Source organism: Melanerpes formicivorus, unplaced genomic scaffold, assembly GCF_026170545.1.
Source record: "Melanerpes formicivorus ecotype bairdi unplaced genomic scaffold, bMelFor1.0.p_v2 SCAF_229, whole genome shotgun sequence".
NCBI lineage: Eukaryota > Metazoa > Chordata > Aves > Piciformes > Picidae > Melanerpes > Melanerpes formicivorus.
Window position 1 is genome coordinate 78,165 of NW_027142581.1, and position 22,076 is coordinate 100,240.

The 22,076-nt window shown below is 62.3% G+C and overlaps 5 protein-coding genes across 9 annotated transcripts; 3 read left to right on the forward strand and 2 right to left on the reverse strand.

The window, feature by feature from the left end:
- Window positions 1-284: 284 nt before the first annotated feature.
- On the forward strand, window positions 285-6,229 carry SLC5A6 (solute carrier family 5 member 6). 2 transcript variants are annotated; one of them, XM_068169853.1, is made up of 16 exons: window positions 285-382; window positions 2,285-2,763; window positions 2,867-2,932; window positions 3,007-3,058; window positions 3,157-3,224; window positions 3,311-3,465; window positions 3,709-3,849; window positions 3,931-4,060; window positions 4,163-4,251; window positions 4,328-4,440; window positions 4,524-4,591; window positions 4,690-4,776; window positions 4,902-5,086; window positions 5,197-5,300; window positions 5,375-5,496; window positions 5,584-6,229. In XM_068169853.1, the coding sequence occupies exons 2-16, from the start codon at window positions 2,434-2,436 to the stop codon at window positions 5,737-5,739; spliced, it is 1,866 nt and encodes a 621-aa protein (XP_068025954.1). In that variant the 5' UTR covers window positions 285-382; window positions 2,285-2,433; the 3' UTR covers window positions 5,740-6,229. The 2 variants fall into 2 exon arrangements, with proteins under 2 accessions (XP_068025954.1, XP_068025955.1); XM_068169854.1 differs by lacking the exon at window positions 285-382 and adding an exon at window positions 389-564.
- Window positions 6,230-10,446: 4,217 nt separating this feature from the next.
- Window positions 10,447-13,358, forward strand: PREB (prolactin regulatory element binding). The gene is made up of 9 exons (XM_068169856.1): window positions 10,447-10,620; window positions 10,900-11,098; window positions 11,283-11,494; window positions 11,702-11,782; window positions 11,879-12,003; window positions 12,293-12,466; window positions 12,536-12,608; window positions 12,714-12,873; window positions 13,000-13,358. Exons 1-9 carry the CDS (start codon window positions 10,486-10,488, stop codon window positions 13,092-13,094), a joined length of 1,254 nt encoding a protein of 417 aa, XP_068025957.1. The 5' UTR covers window positions 10,447-10,485; the 3' UTR covers window positions 13,095-13,358.
- Window positions 13,359-13,427: 69 nt separating this feature from the next.
- On the reverse strand, window positions 13,428-15,386 carry ABHD1 (abhydrolase domain containing 1). The gene is given in 7 exon segments (XM_068169866.1): window positions 13,428-13,729; window positions 13,806-13,971; window positions 14,039-14,087; window positions 14,170-14,343; window positions 14,511-14,623; window positions 14,724-15,012; window positions 15,082-15,386. Coding segments are annotated over 7 exon segments (1,326 nt in total). The 3' UTR covers window positions 13,428-13,499.
- A 240-nt stretch (window positions 15,387-15,626) lies between these two features.
- Window positions 15,627-18,218, forward strand: CGREF1 (cell growth regulator with EF-hand domain 1). The gene is made up of 6 exons (XM_068169861.1): window positions 15,627-15,637; window positions 16,370-16,460; window positions 16,967-17,038; window positions 17,249-17,322; window positions 17,399-17,523; window positions 17,604-18,218. Exons 2-6 carry the CDS (start codon window positions 16,384-16,386, stop codon window positions 17,982-17,984), a joined length of 729 nt encoding a protein of 242 aa, XP_068025962.1. The 5' UTR covers window positions 15,627-15,637; window positions 16,370-16,383; the 3' UTR covers window positions 17,985-18,218.
- On the reverse strand, window positions 18,211-21,295 carry KHK (ketohexokinase). 4 transcript variants are annotated; one of them, XM_068169858.1, is made up of 8 exons: window positions 21,099-21,294; window positions 20,888-21,004; window positions 20,670-20,804; window positions 19,767-19,839; window positions 19,519-19,665; window positions 18,792-18,880; window positions 18,558-18,715; window positions 18,211-18,481 (listed from the first exon to the last, which is right to left on the reverse strand). In XM_068169858.1, the coding sequence occupies exons 1-8, from the start codon at window positions 21,215-21,217 to the stop codon at window positions 18,396-18,398; spliced, it is 924 nt and encodes a 307-aa protein (XP_068025959.1). In that variant the 5' UTR covers window positions 21,218-21,294; the 3' UTR covers window positions 18,211-18,395. The 4 variants fall into 4 exon arrangements, with proteins under 4 accessions (XP_068025959.1, XP_068025958.1, XP_068025960.1 ...); XM_068169857.1 differs by lacking the exon at window positions 20,670-20,804 and adding an exon at window positions 20,497-20,631 and having other exon boundaries at window positions 21,099-21,293; XM_068169859.1 differs by lacking the exons at window positions 18,792-18,880; window positions 20,670-20,804 and adding an exon at window positions 20,497-20,631 and having other exon boundaries at window positions 19,526-19,665; window positions 21,099-21,295.
- Between the last annotated feature and the right edge of the window lie 781 nt (window positions 21,296-22,076).

Sequence of the window (22,076 nt, forward strand, 5' to 3'; positions counted from 1 at the left end):
GGCACCGCCTGGGGCGCGGGCAGGACACAACTGTGCCGCTCACCGGCGAGTGCGCCGGGGGACGACGGGAAGCCCTGGAAGGATGCAAGCTAAGCCAGGCCAGGCCAGGCCAAGCGACCTCGGCACGGCACAGAGAGAGGCTGTAGCCAGGGTCTGCCGCAGCCAGCGGTGTCAGGGCACAGTACCCGCCCGAAGCAGCCAACCGCAGTCGCGCCAGCGCGGCTGACCCCATGCAGCCCCTGTGACGCCATCAGGGCGCGCCGGGGCCGGGCGGAAGTGGCGGTGAGGGCAGCGTGGCCTCACCATACGTGATCAGCGCGCGCCCGCCGCTGTCACGGCGGCACGTGGGGGCCGAGCTCCGCCGCGCCGGTCGCCGCCGCCGGTGAGTGTCACACCGGAGCTGCCCGGGGGTTCTCAAGGTCACCGCCCGGCCCAGGCCGGGAGCGGTCTCTCCGGGCTCGGAACACACGCTGAGGTCGTGCCGGGGCTCATCTTGTGGCTACCCGCCTCACCTTGTCGCCGGTCTGCGCTGGCGGCACCGGAGCGCCGGGGAGCCCCGACAGGGTACAGGGTCATTTGGGACAGCGGAGTCGAGGGGGATGAGGGGTCCGGGCTTCGGACTGAGGGCACCGGGAATCATGAGAAATCAGGGACCGGGACACGGGCTGCGGGCACCCTGAGGGACAGAGAGGCTGAGACTCGAGCTAGGGGCACCGGGGACACGGGGAAGGGGGAGCAGGGTCTCTGAGGACACAGGGGAACAATGAAGTGTAGGGCAGGGGACACCGGGGAACAGGAGGGTCGTGCCTCAGAGGGGGTCACTGGGGACGCTGGGAGACAGTGAAGAACAAGTCAGGGGACACGGGGCACGCTGGGGCTGGGGGAGCAGGGGCTGGGGCTGGGGACACGGGGTCCTCAAGAGACGGGTCAACAGATCCTCAGGGTGGGCACTGAGAAACAGGGAGTGGGGTCTTGAGCCAGGGACACCGGGGGACACTAAGGTTCGATGGAGCAGGGCCTCAGGGACAGCAGGTACAGGGCAGCCTTGGGCTGGGAACACGTGGGACTGCCGGGCCTTGGGCTGCAGTGCTGGTGAGGCAGCTGTCGGGGACCATAGCACTGCTGCCCCGTGTTTAGTCTTGATGGGGGAATGTGGTGAAGTGACCTTGGATTCTGGCTGGGAGCTGTGCTGTCTGGTGGGGTGGTGTCTGTCAGGGACGGGGACAGTGGCAGGAGGTGCTGCCCTCACCTCCTTCATGCCCAGTGAGCACTGCCAGCTGAATCCCTTTACCCCCACAGCGGGCAGGCCTGGGCGAGCTGTGCTGGGTTGCAGGGGTTCCAGCCTAATCCCCCCAAGTATGCCCCAGGCAGACATTCCTCTGGGGATCATGGTGGGTGCAGCGCCAGTCCCCTACCACCAGCAGGCCAGTTTTGACCTCCATGTGCCCTGCAATACCCCCTGGCAGCCCTTAACACTGCCCCTGAGGATGAGCCTGTGAACAGGGCATAGAGATGTCAGGGCCACCAGCAGCTCAGGTGTCTGCTCCATCTGGCTGCTGCCCAGAGCCTTTGAGGCTGTTAGTACTCATCTGTGTGTCCATCTGTTCACCCCTGGCTGTGTGTGATGTATGTTGTGGGGGTCACCCTGTCCAACCCCTGCTCAGTTGGGCTAGGGTGCCAGGGTTCCTTCTGCACCTGCTCACTGGCACGGACTGCGCTCCACTGCTTGTCCGTCTGCCCCGCTCAGCCACGTCTGTGGGTCCTGCAGGGCCAGGGGCTGCCGCTCTGGCGCTGACTGGGCTGGGCTGTGCCGCCCCCGGGGCGGCTGCCTGGCGCCGGGGAGGTTGTGCTGATCTTGGCTGGGCTTTGGCACCGGGGGCGACTTTGGCGGGGCTGCTCAGGCTGGAGCGGTTGTCTTTGGCTGCGTGACAAGGAGCGGTGCTGCCGGGCTCAGCAGGGCTGCCCCGCACCGAGGGCGGTTGTGTCGTTGGGTTTGGCAATCGCCGGGCTGGTTTTGCCGGGCTTGGCAGAGTTGCGTGGGGCCGGCAGGGCCGGTGCTGCTGGGGTCCCGGGTGGGACTGTTTTCGCAATCATGGCCTCGGTGCTGTTTGGCAGAAGCACCCATTTGCCTTGGCAGAGGGCGGAGAGGGGTTAAGGGGACGTCCCTCGCCCTGCCTGACGCCCCGCCCATTCCAAATCCTTGCGGCTGAGGAGAGAGCAAAGGTCCCTGCAGTGTGCGATGCAGCTCCTAGCGTGGCCGTGACACTTTTCTTTCCTCCTGCAGCTCCCAGGGCTGGGGAGATGACGGTCATGACCCGCTGCTGGGGTGGCTGCGGGGGGCCGGCGTGCCCGTGAGCTCAGTGGGGCGGATCAAAGGCAGGTGGCTGGGAAGGAGCAGCTCCGGTGGGGCAGCAGCGAGAGGAGGCACTCACCATGGAGTTCACGGTGATCGACTACAGCATCTTTGCACTGCTGCTGGTGCTGTCGTCGGCCATCGGGCTCTTCTACGCGCTGAGCGGGAACCGGCAGCGCACAGTGCAGGAGTTCTTGCTGGCCAACCGCAACATGAGCTTCCTACCCGTTGCTCTCTCCCTGCTGGCCACCTTTCAGTCAGCTGTGGCTATCCTGGGTGTGCCAGCCGAGATCTATCGCTTCGGTACCGAGTACTGGTTCCTCGGCTGCTCTTACTTCCTGGGGCTGCTCATCCCAGCCCACATCTTTATCCCTATCTTTTACCGCCTGCACATCACCAGCACCTATGAGGTGAGTGGGGTCCTGCCTGCTGCCATAGGGGGGACACAGGGGATGACCCCCTGCTCAGGCCCCTGTGTCCAGGCAAGACTGCCCTGACCCCTCTCCCCCACAGTACTTGGAGCTGCGCTTCAACAAGACAGTGCGGGTCTTTGGCACTGTCACCTTCATCTTCCAGATGGTGAGTGGGGCAGGAGGGGGGTGGGGGACGACGATGGGGGACCAGGCACAGCTGCAGTGTTGCTCTCTTCTCAGGTCATCTACATGGGAGTGGTGCTCTATGCACCTGCACTGGCCCTCAATGCAGGTAAAGGAATGAGAGCAGGGGAGCAAATGCTGTAACCCCCAACCTGGTGGGGTGGGGCCAGCCACCCCCCTGCTTATTAATGCTTCTGCCACTTCCAGTGACAGGCTTTGACCTCTGGAGCGCGGTGCTGACCATTGGGCTGGTCTGTACGCTGTACACCACCCTGGTGAGTGGGTGGCTGTGGGTGGCTGGCTGTGGAGTGCCCAGTGTGCCCCTCTCCAGGCTGTGGTGACAGGTGCTGTGCCTCCACAGGGTGGGCTGAAGGCTGTCATCTGGACAGACGTTTTCCAGACGTTGGTGATGTTTGCAGGGCAGCTGGCTGTTATTGTGGTGGGTGCCTGGCGAGTGGGTGGCATGGCCCGCATCTGGCACCTGGCTGAGCAGGAGGGCAAGATCTCTGGCATCGAGTGAGTGGCCCATGCCAAGATACTTTCACCCACCCAGGGCAGGGCATCCCATGTCACACACTGGGGACACATGACTCAGCTGAGACGGGCCTGGGCTGGGGGAGAGGGACACCAGCACCACATGGTGGTTGGGGGGGGTCATTCCTGTTCCACCTTTTCCTGTCTGTGGGGTGTGAGGTGCAGGGTGCCAGAGAGGACCTAGCACTCTCACACCCCTCCTCCTCTGCTGGCACCTCTCTGCAGCCTGGACCCTGACCCCTTCAAGCGTTACACCTTCTGGACCCTGTCGATGGGAGGGGTCTTCATGATGCTGTCACTCTATGGGGTGAACCAGGCACAGGTGCAGCGGTACCTCAGTGCCCGCAGCGAGTGGGAGGCCAAGCTGTGAGTGGGGCCAGGGCTGGGGATCACCTGGCTAGGATGGGCCCCCTTGCTGCCCTCTGACATTTTACCTGGTGTCTGCAGCTCCTGCTATGCTGTCTTCCCCTGCCAGCAAATCATGCTGTGCCTCAGCTGCCTCACCGGCCTCGTCATGTTCATCTACGACCGGGAGCACCCATTGGCACCTGCCCAGCGCCCCAGATCCTCTGACCAGGTGAGTGACTGGGCTCCCCCCAGTGCCTCCCACAGCCTGTGGGACTGGAATACACTTGCCCTGGGCTCCTGGCCTCATGGGTGCTGACCCCCCCTACTCCAGCTGGTGCTGTACTTCGTGATGGACGTGCTGCGGGACCTGCCTGGGCTTCCTGGGCTCTTCGTTGCCTGCCTCTTCAGTGGTTCTCTCAGGTGAGCAGGTGGCCTTAGGGCTGGGAGGATTGGGGGAGTGCTGGATGAGCACCTTCCTGCTCCTTCTTCTCCCCAGCACCATTTCCTCTGCTTTCAACTCGCTGGCCACGGTGACAATGGAGGACCTGGTCCGGCCCTGCTGCCCTGGGCTGTCGGAGTCACGGGCCACGCTGCTCTCCAAGCTGCTGGGTGAGCAAGGGCACTGTGGTGGAGGCTAGCGCTGGTGATCGGGGGCCCCCAGCACCACCATGACTCCCTGCTCCTCTCCCCAGCTCTTGGTTATGGATTGCTTTGCCTGGGGATGGCCTATGTGTCCTCCATGCTGGGCCCTGTGCTGCAGGTAGGTGTTTGGGCATGGCCACACCCATCTCTGGCACCCAGCTGGTGTGTGGTCAGTGCCAGGGTGAGTGGCCAGCTCTGAGGCCTGTGTCTCTGCAGGCAGCTATCAGCATCTTTGGCATGGTGGGGGGCCCGCTCCTGGGGCTCTTTTGCCTGGGCATGTTCTTCCCCTGTGCCAACTCCACGGTAAGTGTCCCCCTGCCTGGCTGAGGGCATGGACCCTGTGGACAGGCAGGGGGTGGAGCAGTGTCGGGGGCCCAGGTTCCTCAAGCCCAGGTAGGGCTCAGCAACCTCCCTTTCCCCTGGTACAGGGTGCTGTCGTGGGGCTGCTGGCAGGCCTCGCCATGGCCTTCTGGGTGGGCATTGGCAGCCTGCTGCAGAGCATGGGGGCGGCCAGGGAGCCCTACCCACCCAACAACACTCTGCTTCCCACTGCCAGCAACCTCACCACTGCCCTTGCCACCACGCTGCTGACCCCCATGCTGGCCCCCCAGAGGTGAGTGGGGCTTGGGGCTTGGCACCAGGGTACTGTGTGATGAGGGACGCAGGGGTGTTGCTCTGTGCTCCCCCTTAGCAGTTCTCCCCTCTCATGCTTATCTCCTCCAGCCCCAGTGGGCTGCAGAAGTTCTACAACTTGTCCTACATGTGGTACAGCGCCCACAACTCCACCACTGTCGTCCTGGTGGGGCTTCTGGTCAGCCTGCTCACTGGTGAGTGCAGGAGCTGGGGGGGATGGCAGTTGGACCCCCAGCCTCCCTGCTCACCCTCTGCTCTGCCTGCCCAGGCCCCACGCCAGCAGCAGCTGTGGATCCCCGCACCATCTACCCGGTGCTGCCACGCCTTCTGTGCTGCCTGCCCCACAAATACCGGCAGAAGCTGTGCTGTGGAGTGGTCTTCCCAGACCAGGTGAGGGGCCCAGACTCCAGCAGGAGAGGGGCACAGGGTCTGTGCCACCCTCCCCATGCTCCTGCTGCCACTGCTCTGTCTCCACAGGACAGCGATCATACAGATACTGTGGTGAAGAGCAATGGGATGGCCAACGGCTTGGTGCCCCCTGGCTCCAGGCAGCGAGAACAGGAGGCTGAAGGGCAGGGATACATCTCTATGGGTGGAGCCCCCGAGTATTCCCTGCAGGAGACCTCCTTCTGAGCCCCCCAGTTCTGAGCTCTCCCAAAGCATGGGGGTCCCAGGTGCACAGGGCCTGCACCCTTCCCCAGCTCCCCCTGAAGCCAGGGGGCACAGACCCTTGTGGGTTGCTAGCACAGAGCTGGGGAGCACTGATAACAGAGGGGCCGGGTCCTTCAGTGGAGGGGGCTGACTGGGCTGCACCCCTGTGAGCAGCCAAGCTTCCAGCTGCCCATGACAGGGGCTGTGCTAGACTCTGTCCTCTGGCCAGGGGGCTTTGGGACCACAGGTATTGGGGCGGGTGTTGGAGCGGTGCCTTGTCCGCCCTGGGCTGGGTTGCTGCCTGGTGTCCCCAGCCTGGCCATGTGCCTTACTGCACTGCTCCCAGTCTGGGGGCTGCCCCACACCTCCCCAGACCCCCATCACCCATCTCTGTGTTTGTTGTCCCCCCAATAAATGGTTCTGGAGCACAGCTGTTGGAGAAGCTCCAGGACCAACAACTTCCCCACCATCACATGGAGCCTGTGGGGACATGGATTCTTGTATTTCCAAGCAGTGGGGGGCTCTGCAGTCCCCTGGGAGCAGGAACCTTGACAAATGGGGCAGATTTATGGCCATAGCCTTGGCCTTGGCCCCTTTCCCATGGCAGAGGGCAGGCAAAGGGGGCCCAGACAGGGGAGCCAGGTTAGCATGGCTTGGGGGCGTGGAGGGAAGTGGGGCTGCTCTGTGTTAAGGGGGTGCGCAGGGTCCCCATCTACCTACCCTCTGAGCATAGCTGAGCTGGAGCAATGCCCAGGATGAGAGTCCTGTGGGGGTGGAGCCCAGGGTGAAGGTCCCATGGGGGAATTATCCAGAGTGAGGGTCCCATGGGCGTTGTATCCCACAGCACTGGTGAGCAAAGGCAGGAGGCAGGTTCCAGCTGTGGGTTTATTGCTGTGGGTGGGGCCAGGTGTACCCGAGCCCCATAGACAGCGTTGCCCACCCCCATCTCTGGTCCAGGCAGGTAACCTGTGTTCCTCAGGTTCTTACTCCCAAGTGTCCCTGGGGTCCTGACCCACTGTGGCTGCAGGCAGGACTGGACAAGGAACCTGGGCATCCCACTGCCCACCCTGTGCCCACAAAGCTTTCAGACCCCTGCATAATGGGGGATGCCAGGGTGTTGTCATGCAAGGGGACTCCATAGACCAGTGCCAGGGAGCTGGACCCTGAGACAGAGGTGCCCAAGGTCTCACCTTCAGAAGATGCAGGAGTGAGTAGCCATCAACTGAGCAGGAGGGTGCAGCTGCAGGGGGCCCAAGGCCCAGTGTATGGCTAAATGGGCAATGAAGCTGGTAGCCAGGATAAGGATAAGGATGTCTAACTCAGAGAGCTTGGCACAGTGGGCAGGGCTGCCTGTAGAGACAGGAAAGCCAGACGGAGTTCCTGTACCTGGCTCTGCTCCCACACCATGTTCTGGGGGCATGGGGCACCCTGCAGAGACAGGAGGAGCTGAGCTGGCCTGGGACCCGTGGCCCTCTGCAGCTGTGGCTGGAGCAGTCACTGTCACCCCCAGTGAGGATGGGGACAGCACCCATCCTCCGTGATACCATCTGTCCCTAGGGAGCCAGGTGAACCCAGGATCTAAGCCCATGGGGTGTCCGCACGCCTGGGGCTGCATGCTGTGGGGCAGCCCATATGCCCTGCCTGTACCCCACCAGTCTCAGCCCTGCCCACAACTCACTGAGCAAGGTGGGCTGGCACTGCCTGGCATGCACCCTCTCACCATGGCATCTCCCCGGGGCCCCCTGTGCTATCTGTCTCTAGTGCAGTGAGGTGAGGGGTGGCATTGCTGGGGCTCCTTGCTGCCACCACACCTGGCACTCATCTGGCACCTTAGCTGTCCTGCTGCTGGGTTGCTCCCTGGGGTGCCAGGCTAAGCAGTTGAGGATCCTGGAGTCCTGCCTGTGCCCGCTCCCTGGCAGCACTGGGTGGCTTGGGGCGGGCTACAGGCATTCCTCCTGCCCTAGTGGCTGGAGGAGACAGGGGAGCAGCTGTGTGTGGGGGCTGACCTTGCTCTGCACCCCTCACAAGCACATGCTCCTGTGCTCTTGGCCATGCTGGGTCCTACCAGACAGCCCTCGCCCACACTTCTGCCTGCCCTTTGGCCCCGTGAAGCAGCAGTGGGTGTGGGGGCCCCAGGGAGCACTACTGCATCCCCAGTGCCTCCCAGCATGGCTCAGCCCACAGCCTGGTCCAGGCAGGTTTCCACCTCCTGGCACAGGGGATGAGCAGGAGGTACAGGCTGTCCCAGCCAGAACTTCCACAGGCCCATGGCCACCTGCAGCAGCCCATCTTGCCCCACAGCCTAGCCTCAGTGCCACATGAGCTACCAAGATGTGGGCAGGGTACCATGGGCACAGAGGCACCATGGGCAGAGGTCATGCTCTGGGCATGGCACCCACATGGGGTCACACCCTGCTGCAGTCCTGGCACGTGAGCCTGAGGCCCTGTCTGTGGGCTGGAAGCCCAGTGCTGGTGTGGCACTGGTGGTGGGCAGCTGCCTGAACCAAAGGGTGCACTCTCCGGGGGACTTCTGCACCCACTGACACCCATCACAGGCTGAGAGGAGGTTGTAGAATCATAGAATTGTTTCAGTTGGAAAAGACCTCTAAGATCATCAAGCCCAGCCTTTGACCTAGCACTACCATGGCCATTAAACCATGTCCCAAAGTACCTTGTTTACACTTCTTTTTTTTTTGACACCTCCAGGGACAGAGACCTCACCACCTCTGTGGGCAGCCTGTTCCAATGCCTGACCACCATTTCAGTAAAGAAATTGTCCCTAATAGCCAACCTAAACCTCACCTGCTGCAATTTGAGGCCAATTCTGCCCCCCCCAACAACTGAGAACTCTGTCATTTCATGATCACTATGCCCAGTCATTACAGCCCCCACCCATCCTTCTCTGTTCATGAACAGCAGGTCCAGCAGGGTGTCTTCCCTAGCTAGCTTCCTCATCAGCTGGGCCAGGGCGTTGTCCTCTGCACACCCTGTGAACTTCCAGGACTGCTTCCTTTCTGCTGTATTGTATTTCCAGCAGGTATCAGGGAAGCTGAAGTCCCCTACAGGAACAAGTGCTTCTGCCTGATGCCTAAAGAGTTTTATCTGTCTCTGCATCATGGTTGGGTAGCCTGTGACAGACTTCCACCAGGAATCTGCCCTGTTGGTCTTCCTGATTCTTACTCGTAAACACTGTGTGAACCTCAATACAATCAAAACACTCCCTGATGTACAGGGTCATGCTACTGCCTCCTTTTCCTTGCCAATCTGCTCTGGAGAGTTTGTAGCCATCAACTGGGGCACTCCAGTCGTGTGAGCTGCCCCACCCCAATTCTGTGATGGCCTCTGTACCATGGCTTTCCTGGTATGCCATGGTTTCCCAGAGCTTCCTGTTTTTTTGCCATGCTGTGTGCATTAGGGTAGATGCACTTCAGATGGTCTAAAGTTCTTGCCACGTTTTTGTAGGGAGGAGTCCTAATTCCTACCTGGATTGTGGAGTCTCCCTCTCTGGAGATACTCAAAACCTGCCTGGGTGCATTCCTTTGTGATCTGGTATAGGTGACCCTGTTCTGACAAGGGGGTTGGACTAGATGATCTTTTGAGGTCCCTTCCAGCCCCTAACATTCTGTGATTCTGTGATGTTCTCAGGTGCTCCTGTGGTTGCTAATTCACCAGTGGCCCTAGAGTCTTTGCTGCCACATGGGCCTCCATTGCCTACCTCCACTGCAGGCTGACAGGTCTCCCTAGCACACCATCCTTCAAACACTGCTCTCAGGCTTATTTGTAGCAACCCTGATTTTGTGCCCTATCCCCTTTCAATCTAGTTTAAAACTCTTTCAACGAGCCCTGCTAGCTCCCAGGCTAGAGTCCTTTCCCCCCTTTGCTGCAGGTGTATCCTATCTGTTGCCAGAGGGCTGGTCTCCTGTAAATCAGCCTGTGGTTAAAGAACCCGAAGTCCTGATGGAAACACCAGTCTTGGACCTAGGCATTGATCTGCTGACTCTTCCTGTTTCTTCCTTCATTACACCTTACAACTACATGAGAAAATTACTTGTGCTCCTGATCCCTTAGTCGTCCTAAGGCCCTGAAGTCTCTCAGTTGGGCAAGGACTTCGTGTTGCAACGTTCTGCCTATTCGAAAGCTCAGCTGAGGACAGTCTGAGGGCTGCGCTAGGCAAGGAAGCTTCACATCACTAACCCGGGCCCCCAGGGACCCTGGGGGCTGTTCCATCCCCACCCCAGCCCCCTCTTCCCCGGGGCCCGTTCCATCCCCACCCCAGCCCCCTCTTCCCCGGGGCCCAGTCTCAGCACACCCAGTGCTAGAGGCACTTCAGCACCTGCATCTGCCGCCAGGCATCTGAGTGAGAACCCCTAAGCAGCCGGAAGCCGGCGTGGGAGGAGCAAGGCGAAGTCAAGGGTGGGATGGGGGAAGCGCAGCCAAAGGGATCAAGGTGACAGTCTGAGGGGTCCCACAGAAACCCAGGCAGCCCTTTGCTCCCCTGCCTCGCCCCATGTGGCACTGCAGCTGAGGGCAGTGGGGCTGAGCGGGGCCTCTGCAGCGCACTGCTCCCCCCGTCGCAGGCCTCCCTCGGGCCACAGAACCGCTCCCCCGCGGCGACGGGGCTACATGCGCGACAAGCGGGGAGGCTCGGTCCGGTGACGAGCCGGCGCGGTGACGCCGAGTCGCGGTGACGCCAAGGCGCGGCGATGTGCTGACGCGTGCAGAGCAGCCATGGCGCCCCGGAGGCCGGCTGAGCTGTACCGGGCGCCATTCCCGCTGTACACCGTCCGCCTCCACCCGCGGCGGCCGCTAGCCATCACCGCCGGCGGCGGCGGCGCCGCCAAGACAGGCATCCGCAATGGCGTGGTGCGGCTGGGTCGGGGGTCCCGCGGGTGGGTGGAGGGGGAGTGAGAAGGCCTGGAAGCTGCAGGGCCGGGCACAGTGGGCGCGACGGAGGGCTGGGGATCCGGGGGACTCGAAGGGAAAGAAGACTCCAGACCGCGGGCGGGAGTCGGGTGGAGGAGGCAGCGCTCGGATGCTATGGGGGTGGCCCGGGGTAGGACGTGGAGTGGTGGCTGGAGCGGGTGGTCCCGGGGCGAGTCCTTATAGCAGAGCCGATGACTGAGGCCGACTCTTGTCCTGCAGCACTTTCTGCAGCTGGAGCAGATCGGGGGGCAGCTCAGTGCCTCCCTGCTCCACTCTCACGACACCAAGACTCGAGCCACCATGACCATGGCATTGGCCCATGACAACATCATTGCCGCGGGACAGGATGCCAGCTGCCACATCCTCCGCTTCAGCCTGCAGGCACCCGAAGCCAAAAGCAGCTCAGGCGGCCAGAATGGTGAGGTCCCGCTCTCCCTGGGGCCTGACAGTACTTGTCCCGGGTGCTGTGGGGCAGGGTATGAAGAGCTGGGTGGTGTGTGGGGTGCCCGGGAGATGGTGCAGTACCCCAGAACCCCACTGGTCTCAGCTTGCCTGGTGGCAGGGAGCTGTGTCAGTGCTCCATGTTGTCTGCCCCACTGCAGGCAGTGGGGAGAAGGGGGCACGAAAGCGGAAGGGTCCCAGCCCGGTGCGGCAGGGTGACACACAGAGTCAGACAAGCGAGGTGACGGTGGAGAGTCTGCACAGTGTCCAGACAGATTTCAGCCCTGATGCCCTGCAGAAGGCTGTCCACTTCAACGCTGACTGCTCTCTGCTTGTCACCGGTGGTGCCGATGGCTTCCTTCGCCTCTGGGAGGTAAGTACAGGGGGAGCTAAGGCTAGGCATTGCCATGCTGGTGCTATTCATCTGGCAGGGAAAGCCAAGCCACAGCAGTGCCAGTTTGGCAGCACCTGCAGTTGTATAACGCTGTGTCTTTCTGACACCTTCCTTGAGTGACCCTGGGTGCTGCCATGGGGCTTTGGCCCATGAGGCACAGCTCTGACACCTGCTGTTACCTTACAGTTCCCCAGCATGAAGAAGACACTGGAGTTCAAAGCCCATGATGGGGAGATTGAAGATATTGCACTGGGCCCTGACAACAAGGTGAGCGTCAGGTGGCTCCCTGGCCCCTGACACTGGGGGCGTCAGACGGTTCCATAGGGAGACTCATCCCCAGGCACCTGTGGCCTCTCTGTGCAGGTGGTGACAGCAGGATGGGACTTCCAGTGCTGTGTGTGGCAGCAGGACCAGCTGGTGACAGGGCTACACTGGAATGAGAACCTGCCGGGCATACCTGACAAGGCTTACCGCTACCAGGCCTGCCGGTGAGGGCAGGGAGCTGGGAATGGAACACCCCGACCAAGTTGCTCCTCCACACCAACCTTACTCCTGGTTCTCTGCTCTTTGCTTTAGTGGGGCTGGGGCTGGCTTCAGGTCTGCATATGGGAGAGGTGAGGTTGGAATGGGAGGGTGCTGGCCACTGGTGAATCTTCCTTACAGTGCTGGCAGGCTTCACTTCACAGCACCAGGTGACCACCCTCACAACCCTGGGTAGAGGAGGTGTGGTGGTGCTGGCCATAGGAATTGATTCACCATGTTCTCTCCCTGGGGCAGGTTTGGGACTGTGGAAGACAATGCTGGGCTGCTGCGGCTCTACACAGTACAGGTGCCCCACAAGCGAGAACGCCGCCCCCCACCCTGCTACCTGACCAAATGGGATGGGAAGAGCTTCCTGCCACTGCTGACCCGACCCTGTGGCAGTGAGGTCATCTCCTGCCTCTCCATCAGGTACCCAGGGGCCACTCAGTCTTGGGGCTGGGGGCTGCACTAGCCCCACTGACTGTCCTCCCCCTGCAGTGACTCGGGCACCTTCCTGGGGCTGGGCACAGTGACAGGATCTGTTGCCATCCACATCGCCTTCACACTGCAGGTGAGCTGTGGGACAGCCAGGTTGAGCAGAGAGGGGCGAGGTGGCAGCCTCAGTATCCTGTGGTGGTGCTGCCTTGGGCCAACCCTCTCCTCTCCCACCCTGCAGAGGCTGTACTATGTGAAGGAGGCACATGGCATTGTGGTGACGGATGTGGCTTTCGTCCCCGAGAGCCAGCGTGGGCGGGAGCTGCTGGCAGGGAATGAGGCTGCCCTGCTCAGTGTTGCTGTGGACAGCCGCTGCAAGCTGCACCTGCTCCCCAGCCGACGTAGGTCCTGGGGTACCCACTGCTTCTCCACAGACTATAGCAGGGTCTTGCCTCTGCCTATCGTCCAACATACATGGCAGGGCCCATGGCCTGCAGCACCCATCCTCACCCCTGTCTCTTCCACAGGCTCCCTTCCTGTCTGGCTGCTGCTGCTGCTCTGTGCTGGGCTCATTGTGGCCACCATCCTGCTGCTCCAGCTTGCCTTTCCAGGGCTCCTGTAGGTCACAGCCTCCCCTCAGCACCAGGACAGACCCTCCCCCGAGGCTGGCCAGCTTCTGCTGTACCTTGGCCCACCCTAAGCAGACTGTGAAGCAGACAAGGGACCACCCCCAGCCCTGCTGTCCCCGCTGGTGCTTGGGGAGCAGATGAGGGGTTCCAGCCTGGCAGGACTGTGCTGGCTGCATTGTGGTACGGGGCTGGCCCTGCAGAGGTGGTCCTACAGCCCTCTGTCTCCCTGCTGCCATTAAAACTGGAGAGCAAAGGCAGCACTGTCCAGACTGTGTTGGGGGGGAGTGATGCTGGCTCTGGAGCTGCTCCTGGCTTGGGGATCTGCACTAGGCCTTTGCCATGCCCTCCTTGCCCAGCCCATGGACACATGGTTGCAGCTGTGTGAGTTTATTAGGAGGTCAGGTAGTGCCCTCCTCCACAACCGCCTCAATGATGCCATCCCCCTCCTCTTCCAGCTGCTGCACTTCATCCCCATGCTCAAAGACAGCAGTGATGAACTGGGCAAAGAGTTGCTCCATGAAACTACCGGGGCGGGGCCAAAGCCCCTCCAGGAACCCAATGTGTCCCCCATGGGCTGTGACCAACAATGCCACATGGGACAGGCACCAGGCAGTCTCCACGGGGATGGCTGGACAACCACAGTGAGAGGGAGTTAGCCAGTGGCAATCCCACTGCGAGGCTGGCCCCCAGGACCCCCCACTCACCATGCAGTGGGGAGAAGGGGTCGTCTGAGGCATTGAGGCAGAGCACGGGCACACGGATGTGGTGCAGCTGGCGTGTGGGGCTGGCTGCCTCGTAGTACTCGTGGCAGGAGCGGTAGCCAAAGGCCTGGGCAGTGTAGCGCTCATCGAACTCTCGGATGGTGCGTGCCTGTATGGGGGCAGGGGTAAGGGGAAGCTCGGTCTGTGGGGCCAGGGTGGGGGGGCCTATATCCTACCTTTAGCACATGTTCCACATCCACTTTGTCCTCGATTGCCACCCTGTGCCTGCACCAACTCTGGGGTCAGTGCTGGGTGATGACATCATCCCCCTGCTGGGTGTGTGGCCCCCACAGTGCCTCTCACCCACCTGCTGACAAGCTGGCAGAGGCTGAGGGCAAGGTGCTGGTTGAAGAGCAGGGCATTGAGAGGCTGCTCCAGCGATGTGGACAAGATGCTGGGGTCCCAGACTGGGGACAGGGCCATGGCTGCCACCAGCCCTGCTGCCTGCCCCTTCCGCCCCAGATAGTTCAGCACCTGCATCCTGTGGCACAGCCAGTTAGGGGCAGCCATACCACCATCCTGACCCATTTCTGGTCAGGGGCAGCTGTTCCACTACCACATCCTGTCTGGTCAGGGACAGCCATACTGCCATTCTGGTCTGTCCCTGCTGCAATCCTGGCTCATCCTCAGCACTGAGACTACCCATACCCGCCCAGGGAGACGCCCACAGCCAGTAGTGGGGCACATGGGTACCGACTCTTGACATGGGCAATGGCTGTCTCCAGGTCTTCAGTGTTGCTGGCGCAAAATGTCCGGGGTGTCTGAGAGGGTAGTAGAGCTGAGGATGGGCGGTGACCCACTGTGCCATGCTGTCCCAGTTCTGCACAAAACTCGGAATGGGGTTTTAGGGGTCAGACCCACCAGCAGCTCCTCACCCCGGCAGCCCCGGTGGCTGAGCACGACGGACCTGGAGGAGAGGAATGTGTGAGGTGGTTGGCAGACCTGCAGCCGGCCCGTCCCTGAGGCTCACCAGCCGGCGCAGCTGGCCCGGTGCACAAGGCAGAGCAAGTAACTGGTCTGGCTGCTGCCAGTGAGACCCGGCAGCAGCAAGACGGTGGGGCGGGCATGGGGATCCGGGTGCCGGTGGCTATCGGTGTACTCGGCCCAGTCGAGGATGAGCTGCCCACCGTCAGGGGTGCGGATAGCCTCGCTGTGGGGTGGAGCGGTGGGTCGGTGGGGTGGCATGGGAACCGGTCCGCTGCCGGTGCCGCGGGCTCACCTGCGGTAGGTGACAGGCGGGCGGGCCTGGAGCAGGGCTCCCAGCACGGTCTGCAGGCAGCCCTCGAAATACCAGGGCGTAGGGCGGAAGGTCTCGCTCACAGCGGGGCAGTGCCGCTGCAAGAAGGCGCGGAACCGCGGGCAGTGGCCGGTGGGGGGAAGCAGGTTAGCAGCGCCGCCAGGCGGGACCGAACCGCTCACCTGTGGCGCCCGCGCCCAGTAGTAGCCGAAGAGGGCGGCGGTGGCCGCCAGCAGCAGCGGGAGCGGCGGCACCAGCGCCAGCACCTGCGGCACCTCTGCGGCCATCGTCGCGCCGACAGAGACCGACCTCGCCCCAACTCCCGCCCCGCGGAAGAGCCCCGCCCCAGTGTGACGTTACCGTTCCACATTGGCCTCGCCCCGTCGTAGCCCCGCCTAGTGTGGCACCGCCCACTCTAGGCCCCACCCTCGAGCGGGCGTGTGTGGCGCCGGCTGCCATCTTTGAGGCAGGCACGGAGTGCCGGTTAACCCCTGCACTGCCGGCGGGGCGAGGCCGGAGACGCTCCGGGATGCCGCGGGTGGGGCTGGGCTCTCCCGGACAGGGAGGACTCGGCGGGGTGGGGCAGGGCGAGGCGGGTCTCAGCCGGTACCGGTGCGGGACAACGTGTCAGCTACGTGGCCCGGGGCGGGTGGCACCGGGCGGTGACGTGACGGGAGAGCGGGACGGGGTGAGTGGGCAGAGGGGCTGCGGGAGCGGGCTGAGACGGTGCATGCTGCGTGCAGCAGGGCGGGACGGTGTACACCGGCTCCTGTGTGCGTGTGCAATGCCCTGAATGCGTGTGAGTTGTGACTGCAGAATGTGAGCACTGAGAGTGTGAGCACTGAGTGCGAGCAGTGACAGCAGTGAGTGCGAGCAGTGAGGGCAGTTCCCTCCGGTGCCCGCGGCCGTCCCGGCAGTGCCAGCGTGTCCCTGCTGCGCTGGAGTCACAGACCGCTCCTGGAGTTCCCCGGGGCTGCTGCACCCGCTTGGGACCAGAGCAGCCCAGGGCAGCTGCCTCAGACGGGTGGCAGGGGTGACACCCTGTGCAGGCAGTGTCTGTGGGTATGGCTGACCGGGAGTGGAGGCCAGATGGAGTGGGAGGGCTCCAGGACCGCTGGGCGATACCGTGACCAAGGCTCGTCTCGTACAGACCTCCTCACTTCCAGCCCCTCTCAAGGTTCCCACTTCTCTGACACCCCCACACCCCCATATCCAGGCACAACTTCCCTCAACTGAGGGTGTCCACTTTGTTACTCTTGTCTGGCTGCAGTCCAAGGGTGCAGGATGAGGAACCTACAGGTGGCCCTACTGCTGCTGCTGGTCCCAGTGGCACAGACTGCCCCCAAGGTTGGGGAGCACAGGTATGGTCAGGGGGCAGAGATATCAAGGGGTGCACAGATGTGAAGTGGATGCATGAGTATTAGGGGCTGCATGGTATTGGGCAGCACAGGTATGAGGCAGCACAGGTGTAAGAGAACTGCACAGGTATGGGATGGTGCAGGTGTGGATGGGGTGCATGGGTATGGGAGGGCACAGGTACAGATGGGCACTTGGGCATGAGAGGGTGCACAGGTACTGAGAAGGTACATGGGTGCAAGTGGGGTGGATGGGTGCAGGGCTGGGGGCACAAGTGTCACTGGGGCACATAGCTGCAGGTGGGCCCAGGGGCCCAGGGAGTGCACAGTCAAGGACAGGGTTTATGGATCCAGATAAGGCACAAGGGTGCAGAGAGAGCTGTGCTGGCTACAGGTGGAGGGAATGATGTTTGGGGCACTGCAGGGATATCAGGCCAGGCTGGAGTGGGCAGCCTCCTCCCTGCTCCTCTTCACCCAGGAACACAAGTGACATCCCTCTATCTCCTGGCCAGACCTGAGGATCCCAAGGCCATGAGACTGGATCATGATCCCGACCCCCTGAGCACAGAGCTGCCAACACTACTGTGAGTTCCTGCCCCTTGGGGAGCCCCACAGCACTGGGCTTTGCACCCTTGGTCTGGGTGCTGTGCATCATAGAGGGCAGTGGGTGGGTGCAGTGGGCACAGGTACTACCCAGGTAACTATGGGGCAGGGTTGTGCCGGGGCAGAGCAGCCCTGGGACAGGCTGTGGGGCAGAGGCAGTGCGTGCCCACTGCCAGCTCTGCTGCCCCCAGACTGCTGCGGAACGTGGCGAGGAGCCTGGGGCTGCCACCGGAGTGGGATGCGGAGGCCATGACACGGGAGCAGGGTAAGATTACGGGGGTCTGGGGGTCCCATAGGTGCAGGGACATGGCCCCAGACCCATGGCACCCTGTGCCCCATAGTCCTGCTCTTCCTCTTTGTGCTGCACGACCATGACCGGAGCAGACAACTGGATGGGCTGGAGTTGCTGCAGCTGCTAGGCACAGTGCTGGCACAGCAGGAAGGGGGGTGGCCAGACCTCAATATGGTAGGTCTCATGAAGATGGCTCCTGGCACCCCACAGAGCCCTTGGCCTACTCTCACCCTGTTCCCATTCTGTCCATGCAGGTGGCTGTGCTGGTGGACAGAGTCCTGGAGAGGCAGGACCTGAGCAGGGATGGGTTGCTTGACCCACCCGAGCTGCTGTTCTTGCCCCACTGGGACCACAGACCCCCAGAGCAGCCTAACCTGCAGCAGCCTGGGGAGCTGCAAGCAGGGGCTGGTGCTGTGCCCAGGCTGGACACAGAAACCCCTGGGGAGAACACAGAGGTGGGTGCCCCAGGACATGGCCAGGAAGAGGAGCAGGCAGCTCCACAAGTTGAAGCCTCTGATGTGGAAGTCATGGAGGTGGAAGAAGTCCACCAAACTGAAGGCCCTGACACTGAAGGCATGGAGGCAAAGGAAGTCCCTGAGGCTGGAGCCCTTGAGAGGGAGAAAGCCCCAGTTTAGGGGAGTTTTACAGAGGAGCAGGCAGTGAAGGGCTGTAGGCAGAGTTGTGCCAGCCCTTGCAGTGTCTATGGGGTGTAGTACTGTGCTCCCTGCCCCACTTGGGACACACGGTAATGAGAGGGCTCCCTGCACCCCATTGTCCTGGGGCAGGGCTGCAGAGGACAGTGGGGCTGGGACTGTGCAGCAACCCTTGTAACGTGGCAGGATGGAGAAATACAAGAGCTGCTGCTGGTGCTTGCCTTGGTCATGTTCAATGCAGCTCCTGTCCAGTGTAAATGGGCCCGGGGGGCACAGGGGGCAATGGTGAGACAGTGCAGGGCTTTACTGGCAGTGGGGCAGTAGGCGTTTTTGGTGCAGCAGGGTGCAATGTGTCTGAGGGATGGGGTGGTCTCCTGGCATGGCATGCCCAGCTCAGACGATGCTGTCAAAGCCCTGGATCCCACATTTCCTGCCTGCGATCTGGCAGCCGAAGGTGATGGCATCCTGCAGGCTCTTTCCTGGAGAATGGGCACCTTGTCAGCCCTGCCAGGCCATGCTGGGCTGTGCTGGGTCACATGTCACGGCCATGCTCACCTGCTGAAAGTGCGAAGATTGTGGCAGCATTGAAGGTGTCCCCGGCTCCCAGTGTGTCCACAAGGGTCTCTGGGGGGAATGCATCTGAGTGCACCAGCTCTCCATTGGGTCCCAAAGCATCAGCCCCTTTCTCGGCCCAGGCACAGATCAGCGTGGCCCTGGAGGTATGTGAGGAATGGGTACAGGGCTTGGTTGTACCCCCCTGGCCTGCAGCCCTCTTGTGCTTCATCCTACCCTGGCTGTACACAGCTGTGCAGCCCCTGCAGTGCCTCGGGGGCTGACTGGTACCCCAAATGCTGGGCCAGGTCCTTGCTGATGAATACCTGCAGCAGAGGGGCTGGGATGGCATAATTCCTCTCCCCCCACCCCCCCCAAGCAGCCATTGCTGGGCCGCTATACCCCAACTGTACCCTACCCCAAGTACACCCTCACAACTACACCCCCTGCACCCCGACTGTGCCCCTCTCCATAGCTGAACTGCACCTCAGAGGTCCATCTGCACTCACTGAGACCCTGGCACCTCTGGACCCTGGCTGTTCTTTCCAGATACCATCTACACCTCCTTATCCCCACACCTTCCAACCGTGCAACGCCTGTGCCCCCCCCAACCCAACTGAACTTCCCTATCGCTGCATTCCCTATGCTCCACCCTGTATCCCGACCTCCCTGAGGCCTCGATGCTTCGATTCCTCTGTATCCGAACCCGTTTCCTTGCCCGCTGCTCCCGAGTGGCACCCACGGCAGGTAGCCCCGCCCCATACCCCTCCCGCTCTATAGTCCTTATGCCTCCCAGGGGCGGTAACGCAGCCCCCAGCCCTAATACCTCTCTGTGGCCCCACCCCCGTCCTCAATCCCCGCCTCCTCCCGGACCAAGGTCTGGTTCCTGCCCAGCTGATGGTCGCTCTCCGGGCCCCCAGCCAGAATCAGAGTCCCGCCCCCAATCGATAACCACGCCCCGCACCACGTGCCCCAGGCCCATCAGCTGCAGCAGCTCCTGCCGTGGCTTCTCCACTTCCACCGAGATTCGGACCCGCTCCGCGGCGGGCCGGGACTGGTTGTACTGTTCCACTCGCCATATCATTGCCACCTGTTCCGCTGCATTCCGGGCCTGTGGGCACACACTGCCTGGCACCGGCACCGCCTGTCTGTGGAGTCTCCCTGCCTTGTGGTCCCCCTGCCCTCTGGTCCTCACCCCAGCCCCGGTCTCACCTCCCAGTGGATCCACTTGTACTGGGAGAGGTCAACCCGCTCGAAGTCACGAGCTGTCACATCGGGCAAGTTCCTGCGGGGCAGGGGGGTCAGGCAGGGTGAGGGGACCCCCCTTTCCCCTGGCACCCAGCCGGGGGCAAAGGGCAGTGCCAGGGGGTGCAGAGGGCTTGGTGACGCCCGGGGCAGAGGTCCCCGTGGGAGGGTTGGCACTGCCTGGGTGAATCATTAATAATAACAGCACAGCCAGACCCTGAGATGGACTCAAAGGGCAGCATGGTGACAGTCAGGCTGGAACTGCAGGGGGGTGGCAATGCCCAACAGTCCCTTCCATCAACCTGTGTGCACTGGCACCAGCACGGTTGAGAAGTGCTGCTCTGTGCAGTGCGAGGAGAACCAACACACTGCAGCATGCGGCCACAAAGGGATGTCACCACCAATCACGGCTGTGGCACAGGGGGTGATTTGAGGCTGTGGGGATGATTGGAAGCAATTGTGTGTGCAGGATCATGGGGAATCACCCAATCTGGCATGTGGAACCCCCTGGATGGCAGCACTGGCCTGGCACCAGCTGACGCCCTGCCAGGGGCTGAGCACTGTAAATCCCCGGAGATGCAGGGGGTGGCTCTGGATGCTTGGCTGGGCTGTAAGCATAGAGGGTGCTACAGCCTTAAGCAGCAGCCCAGCCGAGTGGTGCCATCCAGGCGATTGGGTCTGGGGCTGATGCCCTTACGTGTCGTAGAGCACAATGGTCCGGGAGCCGCTGGTAGCACTGACAACGCAGCAGGCGCAGGGCACGTCCCCGCGGGGCTGCCAGGCCACATGCGTCACGTCCACACCCCGGCGTCGGAAATCCGCCACAATGAAACTTGAGGGACAGAGAGCGAGGTGAGGGACACCACGCACCCGCTGGCGTGCAGGATGGTGCGGGTGCCCCGGCTGGCACTGGCGATGACGACGGAGGTGGGCAGGCAGCCGTCAGGCTGCAGCACCGCGTGGCTCACGTCCACCCCATAGCGCCGCAGGTCGGCCAGGACGAAGCTGCCGGCGGGAGAGATGCGGTGGAACCGTCGGGAGCGTCAGGGCGGGGGCGCCCCCACCCCCTAGTCCATCACCCCACTTACTCGGCGGAGTGCCCGGGGGCCAGCGAGCCCATGAAGGAGCAGGGGGCTCCCAGCAGCGCCAGCACCGTGCAGGAGTTGGAGGCGTTCCCGCCCCGCTGCCACCGCTGTGACACGCACCTGCAAGGTGGTGGGAAGAGCCCCAGTCAGGCCCCGGTCCGAGTCCCGGGGGAGCCCTGAGAGGGGAGCCTGGGGAGCCCCATCCCAGCAGTACCTGCTGTCGGAGTCCTCGGCCGGATAGGCCTCTACCACACTGATGATGTCCAGACACACCAGCCCCACGCACATGATTCGTTTCTCCCCCGCGGGGCCGGCGCTGGGATTTGCCGCCATAATGCGTTAAGGCCGGGCCGGGCTGGACCCGCTCCGCAGCGGCACCGAAGCCGCCGATCCGGCAAGCTCCGCCCTCGCGCCACACCCCTCAGGGCGCTCGCCCCCCGCCAATCCGAGCCCGCCGCCGCGCCGCACCCTCCGCAGGCAGGGCGAGGGAGGGGCGCAGCCGAGCGGCCCCCGGGGCCGAGGCCCCGCCCCCCCGTTCCGCTCCCGTCTGGCGCGCTGCTGGCGGGGCTGCGCACACGGGCGCCGCGATTGCGCGCACAGCTGGAGCGCACGCTCCCCCCGCGTGCTGTGCTCTAGGTCCAAGGTCAAACAGCCCCAAGGACACCCATACAGGAGGTGCGTGAGGACCTGTGGCCCAAGGGCACTCATGCACAGGGACACACAGGACGCCTGGTTTCAGAAAGCATGCACGGACTCCCTTGTTGGTGAAGCAGGAATCGTTTATTGGTACAGAACAAGCAGCTTATATAGGAAAAATCGAGCAGGGTAAGCAATTCCCTGACATTCTTGCACCACTGCTGGCTAATTGGGTTTTCTCCTTTGATATGCAGCTGTCCATTGTTATCTTCATCCCATATCAGGTTGATTTTCTCCAGCATGGAGGCAAGTGTCCTTCTGTCTGGCACTTCAGGTTGTTTACCAGGTCAGCTCTTCTTTATCATCAAGCTATCCTTCCAGTATCAGTGACCTGTTGTTCTTTCTTCTCCTGAAACCTTCCATAGATACTTTCTGCTTTCCTACAACTCCCCATTTTTATATTGTTTAAAACAGCAGCCATCACTTGTGTCCGGACCATCCTCGTATTCCTAAAAGCTATGATTACAAACACCATTAACACTAAAATTACAATACC